This window comes from Melozone crissalis, unplaced genomic scaffold (genome assembly GCF_028551555.1).
Source record: "Melozone crissalis strain CALT ecotype California unplaced genomic scaffold, PUWL_Pcris_2 ptg000013l_1, whole genome shotgun sequence".
Classification (NCBI taxonomy): domain Eukaryota; kingdom Metazoa; phylum Chordata; class Aves; order Passeriformes; family Passerellidae; genus Melozone; species Melozone crissalis.
Window position 1 is genome coordinate 54,763,367 of NW_026535791.1, and position 23,036 is coordinate 54,786,402.

General features: G+C 36.8%; 1 protein-coding gene across 1 annotated transcript in view; it reads right to left on the bottom strand.

The window, feature by feature from the left end:
• ANOS1 (anosmin 1) overlaps positions 1-23,036 on the bottom strand; it is a 132,933-nt gene that overhangs the window by 32,186 nt on the left and 77,711 nt on the right. Inside the window, exons 5-8 of the mRNA XM_054271968.1 lie at positions 22,284-22,468; positions 15,233-15,362; positions 5,736-5,938; positions 2,403-2,550 (exon numbers count right to left, since the gene is read on the bottom strand). Of these exons, the coding sequence (XP_054127943.1) occupies positions 2,403-2,550; positions 5,736-5,938; positions 15,233-15,362; positions 22,284-22,468 (666 nt within the window). The remainder of the gene's footprint in view (positions 1-2,402; positions 2,551-5,735; positions 5,939-15,232; positions 15,363-22,283; positions 22,469-23,036) is intronic.

The following is a 23,036-nucleotide window of genomic DNA, read 5'->3' on the forward strand; positions in this document are numbered from 1 at the left end:
CTAGTTGTGACAATGAAAGGAAAGAGGTTCCACTGCAGTGGACAGATAATGATGAAGCAGTGGAGTCACATGTGAGGTATAGCATAAATGGGGAATTTATAAGTAATAACTCAGATGTGACCTGCATCAGATTCTGAAAAATGGTTTGAAGAAGGAAAACTGAAACAAAGATTTTCTCCAAACATAAACCCAGAGGTGATATAGACCAAGAAAGTCAGAACATTAGTGAGGCCACAGAGAGTTAATACAGACCTACCAGTGAAAGGATTTCTCACAGAAAATATGAAATGGTACAAAAAACAACATGCTTGTATCTCAATTACTCACCTTCAGTTTAGAAGGCTTTTGTTGTATGGAAAGTCTTTATTTACTATAATGTTTAAAGATTATGATGGTCTGACCTAATATCAGGAGTACCAATAAAGCATGACAAAGGTCAGTTGATTAATTTTCTCTGCTGCCAAGATGGAAACACTTATAAAGCTATACTGATAATATAATGAGACAAAGAACTCACAAAGCTTGCCCATTTTCTCTCTGGCTAGTTGTATCCAATGGCATCTAGAATTTTCTCCCACTTAGCAGGACACAGACCAACCTCAGACAGATAAAACCTCACCATCAGGATTCTTTGATTTGACGTAAACTCAGCTGTGAGCTGAGTTCTTACTTAAAGCTGTGATGTTGTGGTGACATGACAGTCAAGATGACTGCAATGAAAACTAAAAACCTTAAGGTTAGCACCAGGAGCCAGAACTTCACAGAAACTTTATTAAAATAAGCAGGAAATTGGGTAGGGGGACAATGTGGAAAAAAATTTTTGCTTGTTTATCTAGTGAAATTTGCAGGGGGGGAAAAAGAGAAGACAAAAAAGCAGCAAACCCCACAAACAATTCTTAGGAAAAAACCAGCAAAATCTGAAATCTCTCAAGCACCAATGATACTCCTCTAGCAGAGCTCAATGGCTCACTGTATGCAATTTAACACCCAGTTCCCACAGTTATTTTTTCCTCTATTACCTCTCCTGTGTACATACAGAAAAAAAAGGAGAATTTAATGTGATAACTGCAAGACGATTTTGATACCATGCACAGTCCTGCAAACTAAGCTCCTTTTCTAGGGGATGAAAAAAAGCAAAGGTACAATCTAGGAGGGCCAATAAGGAAAAGGCAGAACTCTTTTACTTACATTGGGCTTCACTGAGGATTTAACTCAAACTTGCCTAATATAGAGACAGTGGAGATTCAAGCTGATATTTTGGTATGGATTTGAAGCAAAGACTCAGTGCATGGAAGAGATGAAAACTTGACCTTCTGCTGTCTCTCAAGATGGCCCAAAAGAGTAGTAAAGATTAGTTTAAAAAGGAAAAAGAAGGATGCTTCAGCTTATTTTTTCTTCTTGATCTATTAATACCAACCATAGACAAGAAGGTCTGTGATAGCTAACAATCACATTGCAATATTTTATGTATACCCAAACAGAATATGGCAACAACAGCAGTTGATTAGTGAGGTTGAAATTAATTACAGATCTCTTATGAAAATGGCTACAAGTTTAAACTGTGAGTGTACTTTAAAGAAAGAATGTAAATGAATACAAAATGAAATGGAGTCAGGGCAGAATAATTAAAATCATATTCTTTAACATCTTATTTTCAGAACTCTGCTGTATTAGTTAATCAGCAATTGGGGCAGTTACTCAGTATTGTACTGTAATTGTATAAATAGCATTTAAACAAGGTTAAGATTCATGCTGTTCTGCCAGATTCAGATACAGTTTGCAACTCCATTACTTAGCATGTGAGGTTCTAAAGACCTTTACACTATAACCTATCATCTGAACACCTTGAATGTGGGTCCTATGTGTGCAATATTTTGAGAATGCATGGTTGGCAGACATGGAATGTTTTAGATTCCCTAAAAGAAGAGTCAGTGTTATATGGATCAACTCATAGCAGACACAAGCTTTTCTGTTCCAAGAATCTGACTTAAAGAGCTACTAAAAATGGCCAGGATTTTGGAAAACATTGCAGGTTAATACTGTCCAGTTAAGACACACAAAAATGATTTTATTCCACCATTTAGAAACACAGTCAGTATCCATACCTGTATTGAATCTAAAAAATATTAACAAAACAGTTATGCAAAGGCTTCCATTTTCTTTGCAACTGTTTATTTTAGGTGAGTAGAGTCTAAGTCAAAGAATTAGGCAAAAATTGTCACCAATTTTTAAATAAGAAATTTAACAAGAAAAGGTTACTCAAGCTGACCAGGAGATGATCACTGTGCTATGGAACAGCCTACTTAAAAAAAACGATTTTTTAAAATTTAAGATATCATTATATAAAACATTCAAATTCCAGATAAAGGAGAGAGACAGCATTCAGGTGTTTGATTACTCACTATTATTCCTGATGTCCTGAGTCGTGCTAAAATGGAGAGAAACCTTTGCACTTTTTAGGCGTATCTGACCCCAACGTGTCACTGCCTGCAGCTCCACATTGTAGTTGCTGTTGGGTTGGAGCCCCTCCAGGACCACGTAATTTTGGGCCTATAATAGAATAAATATACAAAGCAATTATAATATTGCTGAAACACATGCCTTTATTAAAAGCAGGCTTGTTATCTTAGGCACAAAACCTTTTTGAAGTTAGAAAACTCCTATATAAATTTCAGAGCAAAATTTCCTTTCTGCAAAAGATTTCTTTAATTGGACTCTGTTCTTCTGTGTCATTTTAAAAATACTAACCTACTTGATGTTTGCATAATTTTGGCAGTTTCTTGGCAATTCCACACCTATTGTTTGGGCAAAACCAATGAGGATTTCTTCCATATAACAAGGTTTTTCTCTTTTGCCAAAATCATTTTAGCAAAAGGAATTTAAGCACTTAATTCCACAATTTCTATGTTAGTAAAGCAATTGAAAACTTTTTTCTAGAGACAGTCAGTCTGAAGATAGCTAAAGTCCGACATTTAATAAATTTTTTCGTTACATTCTATTTATAGAATGTATATTTATATATTTATATATATTTTAAACTCTTGAAAATAAAAATTTAAAAAAACATGCACCAACTAAAAATACCCCCTCATTGGAAAGAACACTTCTTCTTCTGTAGAATGGAAAACAGAACAGAAAAAAAACAATTTCTAATGTCATGGAAGTGTACAAAATGGGGAAACAACAGATCAGGTTTATCACTCTCCAGTCAAAAACCCATTCATTAAGGCAAGGCACATGATATTGTGAAGAAGAGTCCAGCCTTCTCAGTCTTAAATTTTATTTTGCTAGATTTAATTATAAAAATATCCTTCTAGTCCATATGCCAGGTTGAAGACATTACTCCATGTTTTCGTTAGAATTTCTTGTGCCTTTCAAGTTTGAAAGTCCATATAAAGTAAAAAAGATAACCAGGTACCAAGGTAACCACCCTATATTTAACATTTAGGATGATGAAAGGAGATTGCCAGAAAGTATTTAGTATTAATTATCTTTACTTGTTTAGTGCTGACATATTGATTATAACTTTTGATTAACAGTGTCAATATTGCAGTCAAACTAACTCAATGTCTACCTGGAGTGAATTCATATGGAAATCAGTAAGAAATTATTTGGGTTGGGCTACATCTAAAGGTAAAATCTGGACAAAAATAATCTTCAGTGGTCTTTAACAATGAAGAATTTTCCACCTTTCCTTTTTTTGTTTTTTTAAATGTTCGTGCATTTGCCATTCTTTAGCCTAAGAGTTGCTACAATATTCAAATGACCATTGCTTAGCAACATCATCTGGAATGTCCTGAATCTCACTGGCAGTGCTGCGCAGTTTCATGACATGTTGCAGAAGAAAAAGTACAAGTCAGGAGCAATATGAGAGATATTGTAAGAATCTGCCTTTTCTATAAAATGCACCTTGTATTTCCCTGTATTCAAGGTCAGAATTTTGTCTCAATTACCCTAATGTTCTAATGGACCTGGTTTAGTATTATTTCTATGTAGGAAGTACCCTATGGAAAGGTGTTGAAGATTGCAATGCAAGATGTTTTCAATTACCATCTGTATGGCAGATTATCTTTCGTCAACTGGGCAGTTTGCCTTGTCTATCTCTTTGAGTGACCACATTCACACCTCCCTAGGGAGGGGACACCTGCTGATAACAGCTATTGAATGTCACTGCACGACTGATAAGAACTACAGCATCCCATTGGGAGATGCTCCGCCCAGAAGGAGGAGCCAAGCATTGCTACCCAGATATAATCCAGAGGTTTTTGAGACACAGCTTTCTCCACGGGATTCCCCAGAGGAACAGCAGCTGGATCTTCGGAGGAAGAATACAAACTTCTCTACAGGATTCCTGCTCCAGCAGAACCACACCTGATACTTCAGGACTGCAGCCACATTTCCAATTGGACTGCTACCAACACCCTGACCAACAGGGTGTCAGGTTGGGTTCTGACTCTGTCAGTGTTGTTCTAATGTACTGCATTGTTTATTTTATCCTTTTATTTATTAAAGAACTGTTATTTCCTGCTCTCATATTTTTTTTGCGTGAGTACCCCTTAATTTAAAATTTACAGCAATTCAGAGGGGTGGGGAGGGTTTACATTCTCCATTTCAGCGAAGGCTCCTGCCTTCCTTAGCAGAGTCGTGTCTTTCCAAACCAAGACAAAAGGTATTAAAGACGCAGCTCAGTTTTAAAATTCTCTGGGGTTTCTGATGTACTGACTAGCTTGTAGAGAGAAAGCTTCCTGTTATCTTTAGGCTGAAGCCTCTTTCCTGAAGGTCTTTACCCAATGTAAGGTTTTTTGAGGAACACAAACTTTTCTATGGAGCACAGTCCAATCCTACTCCTATCCTGCCACAATTATTTTTTTAAACAACAATAAAGAACTAACCTTCTTTTCTGTGCAAATTGACTTGCATGATTTCATCACACAGCCTTCACTGCCTTTATTTCTGTCATGGTTTGGTGACTGAGGGACAGAGGGGGAATTGTGTCCCTCTGACTGTCATTTATCACAGTGCAATGGGTAGACAGAGCCAAAATACAGTGGTAACATTGACATGGGGCCAAAGTCTCACTATCAAAAGCACTGAGAATCAAGTCATATCTAAGTGATTTCTGTTATTCCTATCTATTTCTATTAATTGCTCTAAAATAATATGCAATATCCTTAAGGATATCATAACAAAAAGTTTTCTACTAAAGCAATATTTAACATATTACTCAATAAACTCATAGGAACTAGCTGCTAAGGAAATATTGCCAGATCTTTGGTACAGGAGTTTATTTAAAGAGTTTTGTGTGGTTTTCCCTCAGACTTACCCTGACTGTTTAACGATTACTCTATGACTGTGTCACAAGTTTTACTTGCATAGTGAAAGAACAACGTGACAGACAATGACAGGCTTTCAAACAAAATAAACACTTTAAGAAGCACTAACTGAATAAGCCTAAATTTAGAGGACTAACAGCATTTAAATTTCATTCATCTTTCCTGTAAAATCTTATCATATTTACCTGTATTCTAAGGCAGAAACTTACTTCTCTCCCTGAGTTCAAGTAAGAAAAGAATTGAGAGATCAAAATATTCTATGGGCTTCATAATACTAAAAATTAGGACCACTATTTTACCAGTGGCTGAAATCATTGGAACTTATCACACATTTTATACTTACACTCTATTTTGCATAAACATAAACCATATTTCTGTCACAGTTACTGATTTCTTTCTTACCCCATCAGTGATCTTCCTTCTCTTTTTTTTTGCTGGAATTACATATTTGCTGTATGTCCAGCTCCAGAAGACTTTGTAGTGGTGCACTGGGATATCAGGCTCTTCTGGAAGATCCCAAGTAATCATTGCATTTACACTCCCATCATTGTTTGCACTGATATTGGCAATCCTGATATTAGATGGAGCTGGTGGAGCAGATGGATCTAGAATTTAGAAAAAAATGAAAATATTTTAAGGGAAAAATCATCTTCATTAAGGTAAAGATTATCTTCCCCTCATGTATTTATGAGGCATTCACAAACTGGATTAAACACCCTAAATACACTGAGGAAAATCTGGGCAATGCCATCCTGTAACTGATATGGCTTCTTGTAAATTCTAGAAATTCAAACTCTACTGAAATAAAAATTATGGGTTAGCATCTAGTTTGTCATTATTCTGTGTTGTTGATAGTTCACAAATATTATGAAGCTTTATCAAAATGCACCAGACCAACAGTTTTCCTTTTGTCACTCACTTCAAATACACAGTGAGTGTAAAATACTCAGTTGTACAAGTGGCCTTGTAGAGCCCCCACAGAACTGCATGGCTGAAACACTGAATATCTTTTCATTGCCAGATAATTCTCAGATGATTAAATTATTTTTTGACATATTGAATCTTTCTTCAAAATTCTAATATTGATATCTACCACCATGGGACACAAACACTTCCTTAGACTAAATGTAATTAAAGCATAATGATATATTACACTGTGGTAGAAATCTATAGGGGCTTTTTTAGAATGTCAAAAAGCAATTAGCTACCCCTTTGATTTATTTCACTATTCTGGTTCAATTCCTGGTCAATATCAACTGAGATTGTATTCCTTCAGTTGTCTTTGTGCTGACTCCAGAGTCAAGGACACACAACAGTCAGAGTTTGAAGATTAAATATTGAATCTTTTCCAATATTAAATGTAAGGTCCTCCTTGTGGATTCACTATATAATATCCTGGTCTCAAGTAATGTCAATCAATGAAGATTTTGCAACAATGCTTATGAAAGTCCAATTTGTTGTTTACTAATTCCTACTTCTTAATTCGACTTTTTAATTTTTACCATTTTTTAAATGTCTCTGTCGGCCAAAAATTGATGACAAAATACAAGGAAACTGCAAAAACAAAATTTACATAGAAGTAAGCAGTGAGACTAAAAAAAAAAAAATAAAAGCATATCAGAAGAATAAAGGAAATTCATAGCAATTAAGACATGTTATGAATGTACAGCCACATGAGCCATCACTTATTTGCCAGAAATAAAACTGGAGGTGTGAGGAGAGGAAATCATTCATTCATTTACTGTATGGTTCACCTGCATTATTTTAAATTGGTAAATGAGCTGTTAAATAAACATTCCAGACATACCTAATTCATCAGATAATGCCCATGACAAATGGCCTCACTAAAAAATTCTATCATTTACTTTATAAAAAAGACACATTCCAAATTAATAGACAGCATTTCCCTTTTAAACATCACCATATGTGAAAAAATTACTTATTCCTGTTATTAAACAGGACTTTTGCTGAAATAACAATGGATATTCCTGTTCCCTCACACATTCCATTTTCATTAAATAGTAATGGATGTCCCTGTTTCTTCACACATACAATCCAATCTAAATTTTGGCCATAAAAGTTCCAAAGCATACTTAAGAATTCTGGAAATTGAACATAATTTCCAAACAGTAATAATGCCTCCCTTCTCACTTGGGTTTTTTAATCCACTAGCAAGTCAGTTGTGTATATTTTTTCTGGCTTTGGAGAAGCACTGCTATTACACTTATTTCCTCACCTGTGAAGCTGCCAACCACTCCATCTTAAATAATACTAAACCATTTATTCCAGAATTAAAGAAAAATTAGCTAAATAGTTTGTACTATTCTCTCATACAGTTTTTAATTTACTTCTGTTATTTAAAAGGTAAGTATAGAATGTAATTTAGGTAAACTAAATATTAACAGAATCATGATTCACATGTGTAAGACATTTATTAAGCATTCATCTCCACTGATTTAAAATGTTAGGGGCTTTTATATGTTATACGACATTATATTAGAGATATAAAACATTTATAACCTGAAGTGCAACATGATCATATTACTGTAGGTGAATTATTCAGGTTATCTCCCAGAAGTGCTATGCATCATGTATTATGTATACAAAACATATGGGATAAAATAAAAGTGTTTCAGAGAATATACCTTCCCAAATGGTCAGATATAAACAAAACCAATTCAACCTATAAAACATGTTTGTCCTCATTCTGCATCTACAAGAGATAGAGTGTCATTTTAAAAAAATATTTTAAAAAATTAAATAGCTCCTTTGGACAAAGTGTATTACATGATTAAAAAGATTTTGAAGTTCTCCTCACCAATTTTTTGTAGGTCTAAAAACTAATGACCAAATTTAGGGTTTTTTTTCTTTTCAAATGTTTATATGTCCATTCCAGCAAAAGAAAGTAGTTAGAAAGAAATATGTGCGTACTGAAACCAATAGATCATTTCTTCTAAATTCTACAGCACCGGTGTATCTGTTCTTTCTATAATTGCACAGATTATTGAAAACATTATCAGTAGAATTTCTTCTGTGCTCACTAGACACAGAAGAAGTCAGCAGACAAAATGCTGATCCACATTTGAAAGAAAATCTATGAATGTTTCTACTTTGCTGTATGAGAATACAAACATTGCATTAAAAATCATTACAGTTAATGATAGAAAGAGTAGATAGATAGATAGATAGATAGATAGATAGATAGAAAGGGTAATTACAGTTAAGGATAGAAAGAATGTCCTCTTAGAAGGAATATACATGTGATATAACACAGCAATAGCAGATATTTTCCTGAGTGCGCTCTTTCTTCAAAGACTCTTTTGCAAGCCTCTCAAATGTCATCCATAAAAATGCCTTTGAACAAGAACAGTGGTGGTGGTAGAAGACAGAAAGGAGGAGATGTGCAGCTAACAGACATGAAAAGGTGAGACACTGAAAGTGTCTGAAAGACACATTTTCTATGAAAGCTTTATAAAAACTAGTAGATACATTAAGAAAATAATTAGCTATAAAAATATAAAATTTCAAAGATAAAACTTATTACAGTTTTGCATTTAATCAAAGGAAAAAAAATCCTGTCTTTTTGTATGGATGCATCAATAAAATACTTCATGGATTTGGGGTGTATTACCTGAAATATTAAGACACTCAGCGAGCATTTTATATCAGATTAGGATACATTCCATATTAAGTATTTCAATATCACTATATAATTTATTCATCTATTTTGATATATTTCTGTGACATTCATCACTATTACAAATGACAGAATTATCATTTTGTAAGTTAAGAACTCAAGAATATTAATTATTTCTTCATTTGAAAGAATTTAGTTTCACCAGCAAAGCAGACAAGTAAAAAGGAATAGCAGGGTAAAATAATGTGATCTCTGTTAACAGGAAGAAAAACCAAACAACCCAAACCCCACATTAAAGAAAGCACTGAAAAAAGCCCTACACCCAAAAAAACAAGAACCAAGAAAAACAAACAAAAAAAAAACTGTGACATGTTTATGAGCATGCTCCTCTACAATGCATGCCTGCCAGCTACCACATAACAGATTAGTTGTTTTTTTCTGCATTATTGAATGGAAAAGTCATGCTTCTACAAGGTGGTCTGTTATGCTTATGTCCATGTAGGCATTAAAAGCACTATACAATTCATGCTAAAATACTTCAAGGTCTAATAACTGGTACTGAATCATAAAGCTGACTACATAAGGTGTTTGATAACCCAACTATAAAGCTAAAGGGACGTTCTGCTGACTATAAAGCCAATAGCCATCCTACTGTTAGTCTTCATATACCTGTGATCCCTTTGACTGACTGCCCACATGTATAATTCAGATACACAGATGTAAAATTACTGGAATGAAAACTGCTGCCAGTTTTTTGAATGCAAAGTACTGGTACTTTATATACATGAATTTATCTGAGTGTTAAATCAAATTCTTTGGTTTGCAGAAAGAGTGATGCTGGTTGCAGCTTTTCCTTTCAGTTTATACAAATAAACTACAAGTCATTCTATATATCCTAGAATTTGGCACAGACAGCTGTCCTCAACTCCTAAAAAATTCTGGTCTCAGCAGCCTGACAAGTAAATCGCTTCTCACTGCTAGAAATGATAGCTTCATTAGGTCAAGGCTGAAGCTGCTGTTCCAGCACATGGGATAAGTACTCCATTTGTCTGGATTGTGTTTGGCTTGAGTATACCCAAAGGACTTAAATTCCTGTCTTGCTGGCTACTCAGCCATCACAAGCAAAATTCTGTCTCCAGTCCCCAAAAGGGAGGATCTCTTGCTGCAAATAAAGGAAAGAAAGAAAACACATCATCACCATTTCAAAATTAACATCTTCCCACACTCATATTTGTGAACATAGTAATAGTTTATATTTTCCAAAATTCTTTAAATCAATAGTATTTTCAAACACCTTTGCAAAACCTTAAAAAACAGTATGGACTAGCTAAACACATGAATCAAATCATACACTGCTTCAGTGCATCCACTTTGTCTTTCAATGTGGCAACTGGAGTGAAAACAGTAAATGATCTGGAATGGGTGTCAGAGAGGGGAATAATGGCATTGGAATCAGAATTCTCATTCTGAGCTGTAAAACTGAGAGCAAGTGTGATAATAATTTAAAGCGATTTTTTTTTTGAGCATTTTTCCTGACTTAAAATAGATCTCCCATTGCTATCTTTCAAACATGAGACCTTCCAACTCTAAGTCTGCTGAAGCTGCTCTACAGACAAGTTTCCAACCATTAAACAGTTCCAGGGTGTAAGCAGGAGGACTGGCTCTGCCCGATGGAAATGGCACACATAAACCAGCTGTGCAACAGCATAAAAAAATCATTGGTCTCAAAGGAGCAACAGAAAGAGTTTTATTGCCATGACTGGGTGTCTGTTCTGGTTTTTCTAACACTCAGTAATGTATGCATGAAATCACATCCAGCCTGGTACTTGTGTGCTGTGAAAACAATGTTGTCTGCTTCCTTTTGCTTGACAATCTATCCAGTGTATGCTGGCAATTGCCTTCATGGTGAAGCTAAAAGCCTTTAGCAGAGGTGGAAGGGTCAGATGGTTTGGGCTCATTGTGTTGATCTTCTTGTCTCTGTAAATGGCACAGCACCTACAGACCAGTGAGATAATACATGACATAGAAATGCCTGAGTCCTAGACTTAACTGAAGTCTCTGGCACTGAGAATTCATTCCCATCACAAATTATAAAAAGCTAGGGAAAAATAGCCTAGGTACTCTGAACCAAATGCAACAAATTAAAAATTGTATTACTAGTGCCAAGCAGCTTCTGTCAGATTAAGCTATCCAGTGCCTGCTTACTGGAAGAAAAACACAGGTAGTTTTCATCCAAGGAGACTAATTTATGGATTCTAGGAACAGTTCTCTCCTGCTTCCAGAAGAAAGGAAACAGCTTGGAGAGAGCCAGTCTAAATATGAATAGAAGGATATTTGTATCTTCATGGATCAAAAATGTTCTGTCAGGTATTCAGTTACCTTTATTTATTGCTGTTATTGGAAGTTGTTTCCATTCAATTAAAGATAAAAGGAAAGCACAAAAAATTTAAAAACCCTGAAAAAAGAAGTGGAAACCACTGCCAAAATAGCAGAAAATTTTGATCACTTTTAGTTGACAGTATCAATGTAAAAGTCCATGTGCACAGTTCCAGTCATATGAAAAAATCCACTCTCTACGTGCAATATTCACTTAATTTTCCAGCCACTCCATCACAGACTGATCTAGTCCAACCTGTGTTTTTGTAATTTTGGAGTCACATTTTGGCTAAACAAAGCTCCACTTTATTACCTGTGAAGGGTCATGTCAGACCAGTACATGCAAACCCTTTGTTTACTTTATAAAAAATAAATAAACAGAGTTTAAAAAGGAGCTCTGCCTAAGCTTTGAATATTCCAGAAATTCTCAGCCATGTCACTTTATTTACTACTTACAAATTAATGCCAACAAATTAATGTTCATCCTAGATGAACACATGAGACAGTGTAAAACAGCTAATAAACCTTCACCTCAAATGTTTATAGCATAAAAGCATCCAAAGGTGCAGTAGATCAGACCTCAAAACACAATTAGATGAAGAATGGCAAGTTGAAGTGCTTGATGAAATATTCTTGTTTTCCTGTTTTTGTCTTTTTCATGACTGAGAAATTAAATTACTTCGGAAAATGAAGAGCTTTATTTAGTGATAAATAAGTTAATGGTAATTACCTCAGAAGACTTAACATCATTTTGAATAAAACAAAACCTTATTTTGCTGTGTCTACTTAGAGAGCATGTTTTTTGCATTTTCAAAAAGACAAAACAGTATAAAAAGTATTGTGGTAACCAGACAAAAAATTCTCTCTCTGAGTAATTACAGCACGTTTTTGAATATTCCTCTTAACATCTTAAAATATTTAGTGACAGAGACTTTGTGGTGCCATACTTCTTCCTAGAAGAAGATTAAATATCATATTTGCCCCCCTTTAGAGGAAAAAACAAACCCAAATAATTTTCTATTCATTATTACTTATGAGCAATTGGTAAAAGTTCAGTATCTTGCGTGAGAAACTGTCTTAGGAATTACTGTCATGTTTCCTGATCAAAGGGTTTATTTTTGAAGAAACGTACTGCTAAGTTTGACCAAGATAATAATCTTCTCTTAGTCTTGGCACAACAGGGTGAAGTGAAACACTGATGTGAAATTCTGTCCACACTTCACACAAACACAGCACAGACAGGCAGCAAACTTCCAAAGGTGATGTGCCAAAATCCACTTTTCTTTTCCAAACTGGAGGTTAAATGTGCCTGTAGGAGCTCAGCAGGGGCCAGTAGATGCTGGCACTCAAAAAACAAGGCACATCTGAGCAGCAGTTTCTTGCCTCTCTACCAGGCAGGAGCTGTCATTTCCCACTGAGCTCCAAAGTAGTAATTAAATGTTCGTGTGACACTCACTGCTACCCCTCTGACGGCTCACCTGGGGATATGGAGGCTCAAAAACACCAACAGGAGCATCCCAGTGTCTTTCCCAGCAGTCAGCCCCCAGCAGCACCTTCATGTGAGTCACCTGGAGTGACTGCACATTTCATCTGGCAAACTCACATCTTCATAACACCACTGGCAGCTCCACAGCCCCCAGAATGGCCAAATGAGCTGCCAGCACAGGCTGATGGGGGCTAACTGAACTCCCTGCTGCTTGTCTGTCAATTCACAATCCTCTGCCAGGGGCAGGAGCTCAGATTTGAAAACAGTTATTTTGAGAGTTACAGAAGCCTTTTGAAGAAGGCTGGCTACATACTTGCTGCCATTATCAAAATTTTGGTTTATTAGTAAGAGCATGCAGAGGTACTGCTGACTCCCACTGCCCTCGTCACAAAGCCCTAAAAGTGCTCTCCATCTCCACTAGACAGCCATGAGCAGTTCTCAAGGACAGCAAGTGCTTCAGGGGTAGATGCAGAGACCACAAGAGGACTCCAGTATTCATGTAATGATTTCAAAACCACAAGTTCCTGAAACACAAATTACTGCCAGCTGGGAGACGATTCTGAAGAAATACCCCTATGTGCTTATCCTGATCTTACATTGTTATCCAGAAACCTACCTCTGGCTGGGGGCAGATTCTGGGCTAAAGAGACCTCCAGGATGACTTACCATGGACATTCTTATATTCATTATCAAGGATGGTATTTTGAGCATGGCTAGCACACCCAGTAGGGGACCAATTTTTTTCAAAATTATACAAATCCTGCCTGAAAATGTCATGTTCAAGCCAAAACCCCAGTGCTACCATGACATACCTTTCTGTAATTGTAGTAATAGTGGCTTCAAGCAGAATAGTTGGAAAATATTTACAAATCCAGTAAAACAACTGTCAAGGATTTCAATTTAAAAGAAAGTTGGTGCCAGATTCAGCAACAAACTGCTGTATCTGCTGAAGTTCAAGAAGTAAAGAGAAAGGTACTGCTGCTGAAGAGCTCTTACAGTAAACTCAACACAGCTCGAAGGAACTGTATTATTTTATGTTTCTGAAATTGTATACTACTTAAGTATCATAGTTCTTAAAATAATACTCCTTCTATGCATGAAAATGTTTGTGGTCACAGAAGTAACAGGACAGCTATGCCAGCCAACCTTCCTACCACAAATACAGCTAGGGCACCAAAAGGATTATTAAAGCTAACATATAGTTATTCAGTAAGAGATTAAAACTTCCATACCAGCAAAAGTATTTGCATGCCTCTATAAATGCACCACCAAAAAGATCCTTTTCTAGGACTGACTATGGCCAAACAGTAAGCTAAAAGCCAGCACAGGAACCCAAAGATGGAAATTGCTTGTACTGCAAGATAATTCAGTCTGCAGGAAGAGGAGGAAATACATTCCTCAAAGTATGCAAAGTTATACCAGTGTAAAGATTCTGTCACTACTAAAATAACAACAAGTCTTTCTATTAGAAACTGCTTCTATTAGTAGAGTGAAGAGTGCTGGATCTCATTCTTTGGCACTAAAGTCGACTAGTGTGGTCTGGATATGCCCACATTATTGACTGCCTTTAAGAGAGGGTGACCACATCCAGATCATCTGTCTCATGGCAATAGTTTCTGGCCTGTGCTAACCCCTATACTATGCTTAAGAGTCATCTGGGAAAATTCTTCTCCATGTTGGTCAAAAGCACACCAGGGAGAATGCCAGGAACTTCACAGGATGGGAGAACCGTTTCTATCTCCTCCATCCCTCATGCACCATTTACTGGTACAGAAATAATTTTCAAAGTTTTTTTATTGCCCAAACAGTTGCAAAACCAGAACTATCAACAAAAATTCCTAAAATACTTTGTGGATCATCAGGCATGCCTTTGTAATGAACAGAAACATGCTGCTTTGCATTTATGCTCTTTTTTACTCTTAAGCATTTACAATTAGTTCTAGCAAGGAGAGTTCTATTAACAGGGTCCAAAGTTCCATCAAAACAATGCTGCTACAATTATTTAGATACAGGCAACAAAATATACCAATACTCTATTAAATATATGACAATAACATATTCCTCATAATTAAAAAAAGAAGGAGATAAACCTCTTGGATTAACACACTGAAACCCAAGTTCTTCCCTATTTCATGGTCAGGGTCGTGAAGTTTGATACCAATCATGTGGAAAATATTTTAAAGGAGTTTTATTCATAGACACCCTTGCTGATAAAAGAATAATGACACTTCAGCTTTTAATTTGTTTGCTGACTTCAAGCAAATCTCACACCATTTCTAAAGTAAGTGACAAAACGACTCAAAAACCCACCTGCTCAAAACCCTCTGCCACAAAAGCCGGCAGACCAGGCTGTGCTGCAGGTGGGGGTGACAGGAAGGTGACAGCTCGAGGAACACTCACCTCTGGCGGAGCGGAAGTGCTTGCTGGGCGCAGTGAAGCCCCTGGTGCCATGCACGTTCACAGCGGCCACGCGGAACTGGTACCAGCGGCTGGCGCGGGTGTCCGGCAGCCGAACGCGCTCCTCCGTGGTCTGGGGGGAAAATGTCACACTTACACTGCTTGTCCTGACAAGGTCACCTGCCATCTGCTGTGCAACACCCCAATATCGGTCTGGCTGAGCATCACAGGCTGCATGCAGCCGCCTCACCTGGCCCCAGCCACCACTCTGCACTGCAAAGCGTTTACAGCTGTGAGCAAAATGATAAAACCATCCAATTTTACACTGCATTGCTGGTTTCTTCTGGAAAAAGTAGCCTTTAGAAACACGGTGAAGTGCTGTTAAATTCACACAATTAGTTCTGCAGTTATCACAACCTTCAAACCAGCGTTTAGGGTCTCACTGTTCAGGTGATATTTCAGGGAATTCGTTGCCTCAGGTGACAGGACTGATTTCCTCAATTCTCAATTCTCAGAGAATTAGGGTTCCAAAATAGCTTAATGAAATCCAGTGCTGTGAGAACCCACTTTTTCTAGTTCATAGGAAACACAAAACTCTCAGATAATGAATGTAAGCCTTCTTCACATCTTTGGCACTTAGGTCAAAAAGACACTTACAGCCTTAACTCTTCCCTGAAGACTTTTCTCAGGTCGTAGGAGCTGACCTTTCCTCCAACAACACCTACTGAGATTGCCAGTGTCATGAGTTCAATTTCCAAATCCTGAGGGGAGAACCACTGAAATATGGCATAAGCATAGATACAATCTGACCCCTTTCAGTAGCAAGTGCTTTACAGATTCTTCTTTTGAGCCCTGCTTTCTTCCATTTTTTTACCCCAATAAACTTTTGAAGAACGATCTTTTGCATTCTTTTTTTTCCCCCCTAAGGTACGAACACCAGAACTGAACACAGCCTCCTGGTAACCACTGAATCACCTCCAGCTACAGAAGATGTGGCATTTTTGTAGAACTCATCAAAAACATATCCACTTGGAATTTTTACTTTTACAATTACCTCTCAATTATCCAGTTTTCAATTTACTTTAACATGTCATGTTTACTACATTTTGATTTAATTCTTTCATCAAAGTAACACAAGAACCTGAACCAGATGTCACATACATGTCTAAATATATTATACAATCATCACTGACTACCATTACTGACCAAACATGCAAGCTCATTAAAAACGTAGTTGCACCAATTTATATTTACAAGCTCTGTTTTATACAAGTTCAAGAAGTCACCTTTCCTGTATATGATTCAACGTTACTTGTAATGATACTAAGTAGCTTTCAAAAAAAGGCAAAACATAATTTTTGCTTCTTGCTCCACTTTAAATCTGCGTAAGAAATCAGAAGCTGCTGACATAACTCAGATAACCAGAAACTGAGGAATTTGCTTCAGCTCTTCAGCAATGGCCTTTTAGAGCCCTGATAAATAAAATTTGTAGGTGTTATTCTCCACTTAGTCTCTTCATTTGGTGACAAACAAAATTTAGGGAAACAAATATCTCATTTGTGTGTGCATGTAGGGAAAGGAGACCCTTTCTAAACCATATTATTGACTCTCTCAGACTGCTGAGTGTTTCAGACTCTGAGTCCATCACATATTGCTGCTACTCAGAGTCCCTCTCCATTCAGACCACTCTCTTCTCAACTTAAGCAGGGGTAACAGTCCTGACAGTCTACCTCATCTCCTTTCCCTTTTTAACTTCTATGTTACTTGTAGAGTGAATTATCCAAGGTTTGCCCCAGGGAAGAAAGAGCCTACCTGAATCAACTTTTGCAATTATTTTTATTTTATGGAGTACTCAAATGTCCTATTTTTTTCCAACAGCCAGCTCCTCTATTGCTGCAACTGAAAACAGGTTCAGGGCCAATATATAATTGTAAATAACTAGTTACAGTCTTCAGGGGTTTTAAAAACATGTTTGCTGAACTTTGTAACAAGGCAAGCATAATCTGAATAAACTTAATCCCAAATTCCTCAAAGGAGTGTTACTTGTCACTGGCATCAGCTCATATTCTGTTGATTAAAAGAAAGTGTTTCAGTAGTGTCAGTTTCCCATGGCAACCACAAAATAATGTAAAACCAAATAAACTGTCAATCCATAATGCCAAAATTATTTTAACTTATGAACATGCCTTGGGCCTATTACTTTCATAATTCATTTTGTTGGCCAAGCTCCTGCTAAGCTCAATGGCATGCAGGAGGTCTACCTCCAACCACCATGATATAAACCACTTTGGCACCTCTAAGTACCTTTTACATAGAATTAATAAATTTCTAGAAATAACTAAGTACTGCTGAGATATCTTACATTACCTTAATGCTATAACTATTTTTTTTTTGTTTCATTGCTTTAGTTTAGTTAGTTCTCACTACTTAAGTATTTTTGGAGCTGCAGTCATAATATTCAGAGTCCTTTCAATATCTTTCACATTAATTTAAACCCACTAACAGCTATGCTGAGGGGTACCAAATAACTAATGGTTAAATTTCATCACACACCTAAAATTCTGTCTGAATATGAAAGACAAAACCAACACTTTTAAAGAATTTTTAAGAATCATAAAAAAAAGACAAAAACAAAAGATCACCACTCAAATCATTACAGAATCATAATTACCATTTATTTGGCATTGTTTAGTTATAAGATGAATGTTTGGAAGGTAGCTTCATATTCTAACAGGTGTTTTATTTGGAATAAAATAATAAATTAGTCCTCAAACAAAATAACTGGCCAACATGTCCACCTTCAGTATCATGCAAAGTTCAATGAAGACAAGGGAAAATCCCTATTAATAACATTAGGATACAACTTCATATAAGAGCAGCATGTAATCTCAATGACATAAGCTGGACAATACACATAATACCTTGACATTATTCTCAAGAGCTCATTTTAGGTCCAAGGGACAACAGACCACCTCCTGTGGCCAGAAAGCAGAACAAGGTTGGACTTTTTGTGAGAACTTTGCAGAGATTTGACAAGAACTGCTCCATTTAAGAAGCACTGAAAATTCTATTCCTCTTCCAGCAGCTCTTAACTGTTTAAACCCTGAGCCCTTTCCTGTAAGTAGTCTCCTCATCCTGTCCTTCAAAAGGGGATTATCTGTTATTGTCTTCAGCATGGCTGCAGAAATCTTCCTCTGCTGCTCCTACAACTGAGTAATGATCAAGAGCATCCCAGAGCATGGATGACCTATCTTCAATTCCATCCTTTGTATGAGAGGCAAGGGGAAGATATTCCCTAGCACCCTGGATGTTGCATGCTACTTAGAACTATGACTTTATATATAACTATAACTATATATATAACTATGTTATATATTTACATCCAAAACTGTTCCTTGGAGAAAGAAAGGCTGAAAGTTAGAATTTCTTGTAAGGAAAAGGTGGGATTTACTACAACTGGAAGGGAGAAGAAAAGAGAATGTCTCACCCAGCAGCATAGCAGTTTGACAATTCAGGTGGCATTCTCGTGTCAACACTACAGACAGTTTATATATGTTATGTATATATGTTAAAAATTGGTGCAAAGAACTCTTCACAGCAAAGACTTGCACAGAGGACTCTCCTCTATCCAAGGATTACAGTAATCAGTGGACTGTTTCACTGTGCTCATTCCCCACTATGAACCCTGGACTCCTCTCTGTAGCACAAAGGATTAATAGAAATAGAGAGTACAGTCTTACCCTGCTGAGTTCACAGCTCTACACCTTTGGAAACAACACAGTGATAAAAGAATTTGCATTTCAAAAAGTGAAGGGATACCACCTAGGGTATCAGAAAAGCTGAGCTTCTGTTTCCTGTGATACAAAAGAAATTCTGAGTGTTGTATCCACTACTCTAACAAAGAACAGCAGACCTGCCCTACTTCATGTGAATACAATCCCACACAAGGTGGGCTCATTTCTCTGCTTACCAAAGCAAGCCTCCCCTGGGAGATGGAGAAAGAAACCTTTAGTGTACAGGACTGGTGGTTAGCTCCATCCAGCAGGTATTTCTCACTGTCAAGGGCTGAGAATTTCCTTGTTATCCTCAGAATCAGAATTTTAGGTGTTTCAGAAGCTTTCTTTTTGAAGATTAGCTGTCCACAGAGTTTAAACAATTGCAAGGTGAAGCACTCAGGTCTGTCACAATCAAGCTATCAGTAAATACTGTCCCTTATTTGTTTTAGTAATGGACTAGACTGATGAATGTACTTCATCACTGCCCATATGTGTATATATGTATATATGTGTGTGTGTGTGTATACATTACATCCATTCACACAACACAGACATGCTCTGTCTGAAAATAACTGGCCTGGTATATTTTAATTAACTTTATTATATTATAGTAATATGATTAAATAGCTGAATTTCCAATGTAAACAGTAATGTTACTATTTTCAGAGAGAATTAGAACCAAATGGATTGGTAAGTCTGTTCACAGGACATGCAGTATTTCCATAGGATAATGCAGAAGGTCCTGCTCAGCTGGCTAAATATTAAGTTACAGGAAAACTTCAAATAACACTTGGGACACTCTACATCACAGCCAGCTTGGCCAACTGGCATCTTAGTTACCATAGTTTTTATATTCACCAATGCAAATTAGCCAAATGATTAATCATATCAATTTTTCCCCAAAATACGCAGTAAAAAAACTACGTTAAAATCCCTTCCTCCAGAAGTGAGAAATAACTAACATTGTCTTCAATGTGTTTGCTTTCTTATGTAGTTGGAGAGCAAAATAGTATATTAATAGATTGTGCCTTCGTCCTTAAAAAGAAAACGTAGAGATGACACAAAAAACATGGCACAATAATAAACAAACTTTTTCAAAATTATTGTTTCAATACAAAATAAAAATTTGTGTCAAAAATGAGAAATTACTTGCAAATTAGCTCCTCTAAGGGCAATAAAATACAGAAAGTTTTTTTTTTAAAGTTAAACCCCTTAAATTTATTGAAAATTATAACCCCATTTGATCTTGGGACATACCAAAGAATATTAGACAGTAACTCTGATAAATATTATGAAATTTCTTATAAGAAGATGCAAACAATAACTTTGTTTATGCTACATATGGTATAAGTATAGAGAAATTCAGATCCTCACCCTCAGCCTTTTTGATTTTTGATTACTCTTTACATGGTCTCTACCTTAAGTTGCAGAGTAAAACAACAGCCAGAATTATCTCCTCTGGACTGAGATGCTCTAGGAATTTTCAGTTAAATGGCTCAACTCTTCTCAGTCTTTGTCTACAATTAAGAGCTCATACCTCAGTGTTTTGGAATCACACAAGAAAAACATCTCAGTTACGCAGACAAGGGAAGCCTGGAGGCTGTGCACACAATCACTGTAGTCAAACTGGATATCCATCCTTGCTGCTGATATTGCAAAATAAATTCTATCACATTTGGCCAAACAAATTTGATTGCCTGGTGGGATGTCTAAAACTACAAGCACCATGGAGGTACACAACTCTCTAAAGACAGAAATTCTGATTACTAGCATCCTCAAGGGTGCCCAGCCTGCATGTCCCATAAGGTATACACAGTCAGGCATCCTGAAGTGTGCTTAGAACTGACATTACCAGTGGGGTCCACCACACAGTCAAATTTGTGTCTCCTGTGATGCAGAAGGGACAGGGAAGTTGTCAGAAAGCTGTCAGTCGGAGGAGGCTTCTCCTGCCACAGTGATTAACTCAGCCCCTTCTGCCTGCATTCACCAGACCCCAGGAAAGGCAGCTGTCAGGCTTCTCATTGCTCTAGCACAGGAACATGTTCCTGAAACACTCTCCTGCAGATGCACTGCAAGGCAAGGGTTCATGTACGTTCAGCTACCATGGAGCATATACAGTGCATGTTCCCAGAAATGTGCATGAGGTCTGGGATGAGAAATAGCAGAGCACTGTGCTCCCTTTGCAGCCTGGATTCACCAGCCACAGCAGCTGAGCCTCTACAGTCTATCACATCCACACGGCTCAGTAACAGAGAGGAGTAATTCAGATCTGGCACATTCTCACTACTTGCTATTTTCCTTGCAACAAAGGCAGGAGTTTGTTTCCTGGAATGGAGAATGCAGGTTCAAGACCTGCACCTCAGCTGAGAGATCAGAAGCCACTGTGACTTGATCAGTTTTGGAGATGCTCTCATGGGCTTGCACAAGCAAGGTTTCCTGACAGGGTCTGCTGCAGGGGGCTTTTCCTGAGCAAGACTACAACATAGTGACAGCTCCCTCTAGCACCATGCTGGAGCTAAGAAATTCACTTCTGAGTGTTCAGCCTCACAAGCTTCATGTTTTTGTAAGACAGCATTTTCCAACACAATCTGAATTGAGAATGAGCACAAATTGTCACAGAATTTAAATCCCTTATTCTATTTGGTGGATGGTTCTACTTATTCTCTCTTTCCTTTTTTTTCCTAGCTATAATGATATTTTGCAGATCTTTTCAAAATCAGCATTTTACTTTTCTTGTCAGCAGGGATAAGGGTGAAGCAGTAAGATAAACGATTGGAACTCTGCCATCCAGGTGGACTGTCAGCATGGTAAAAAACAGATTGAAACTGGGAAGGAACTAAGTGAAAATTTATGCTCTGTTGGCTGCTTCTCATTAAGAAACATTTACTCATGAATCTTACATTTTTAGTCTGGATTGCACTGAGTGATAAGAGCATGACATCACAGACTTTTCTGAATTGGGAGGGTCACACCTGAGAAAAACAACTTTACAAAGAATAAAGGTTTTAGTAATTTTTTTCACTCTGTTTTTTTTTTAGTCTTGTTTTTGGTTTTTTTGGTTTGTTTTTTTTTAATAAATAGCCTTTTCACCAGCTTGGTTTTTTAGCTTTTGACAAGAATCAAGCCATGCCTTGGACACTGTGCAATGAGTCCCACTAAACTCAGAAGGACTATGTCCCTAATGTGCTTCCTTGAATGGATTTTGGTCTCTAATTCTACATTTTTCAAGAGATTTGTGACATTCTGAGACTAGATCCACATTGCTTAAAAGAACTGACCTGTGCCACAGTTTGCCAGTTCGTAGCATCATCCTCACTTGGATGGATCCCTTGATTCCACCTCCTCTGAACAACATAGATCACAGGTTCAATGGAAATATTGAACTTTGAAGACCACTTCACCTCCAGGTCTCCAGACTGATGTTCTATGAATTTTAATTCTTTCCGGGGTTTCAGTGGAACACCTGTAGTAGGAATGCACAGATAAAAATACATGAGTAATTTAAAAGATATGATTAAGCTATTTGTATATGAAGATGTATAAAAAATTTGAAGATGTATAAAAGATTTGAAGATGTACAAAGAATAATTGAAAAAAAAGATTGTTTATTAGAGAAAATGCCAAAAAGGGAGGAATGATAAGAAGAAGTTTCAGAACTGTTCCTAGCTAACTCATATCTGTTAACAGTAATATTTCTTTTTTTAAAAAATCTTCAAAATTATTTCTTTATTTCAATAAAAAACTGAAGGACATGAAAGTTGTAAAAAAAAAACTGACTTTACAGAGAACATTTGCCCAATACAACTGGGAGGAAGATTCCTTTGTTTCCAAGCAGAATCAGCTGTACCTAATGTTAAGTTTTTCACCCAATTTATCCTTAAACACATTTAGTAACAAAATTTCCATAGCATCACATAGCAGCCTATTTCACTACTTGTCTATCCTTGCTACAAGAAAGTTTTCTCACTGCCTTGTTTAGCCTCCTCAGCTGCATCATAAACTCAGTAGTGGTCCAAGATGTTTGTGGATCA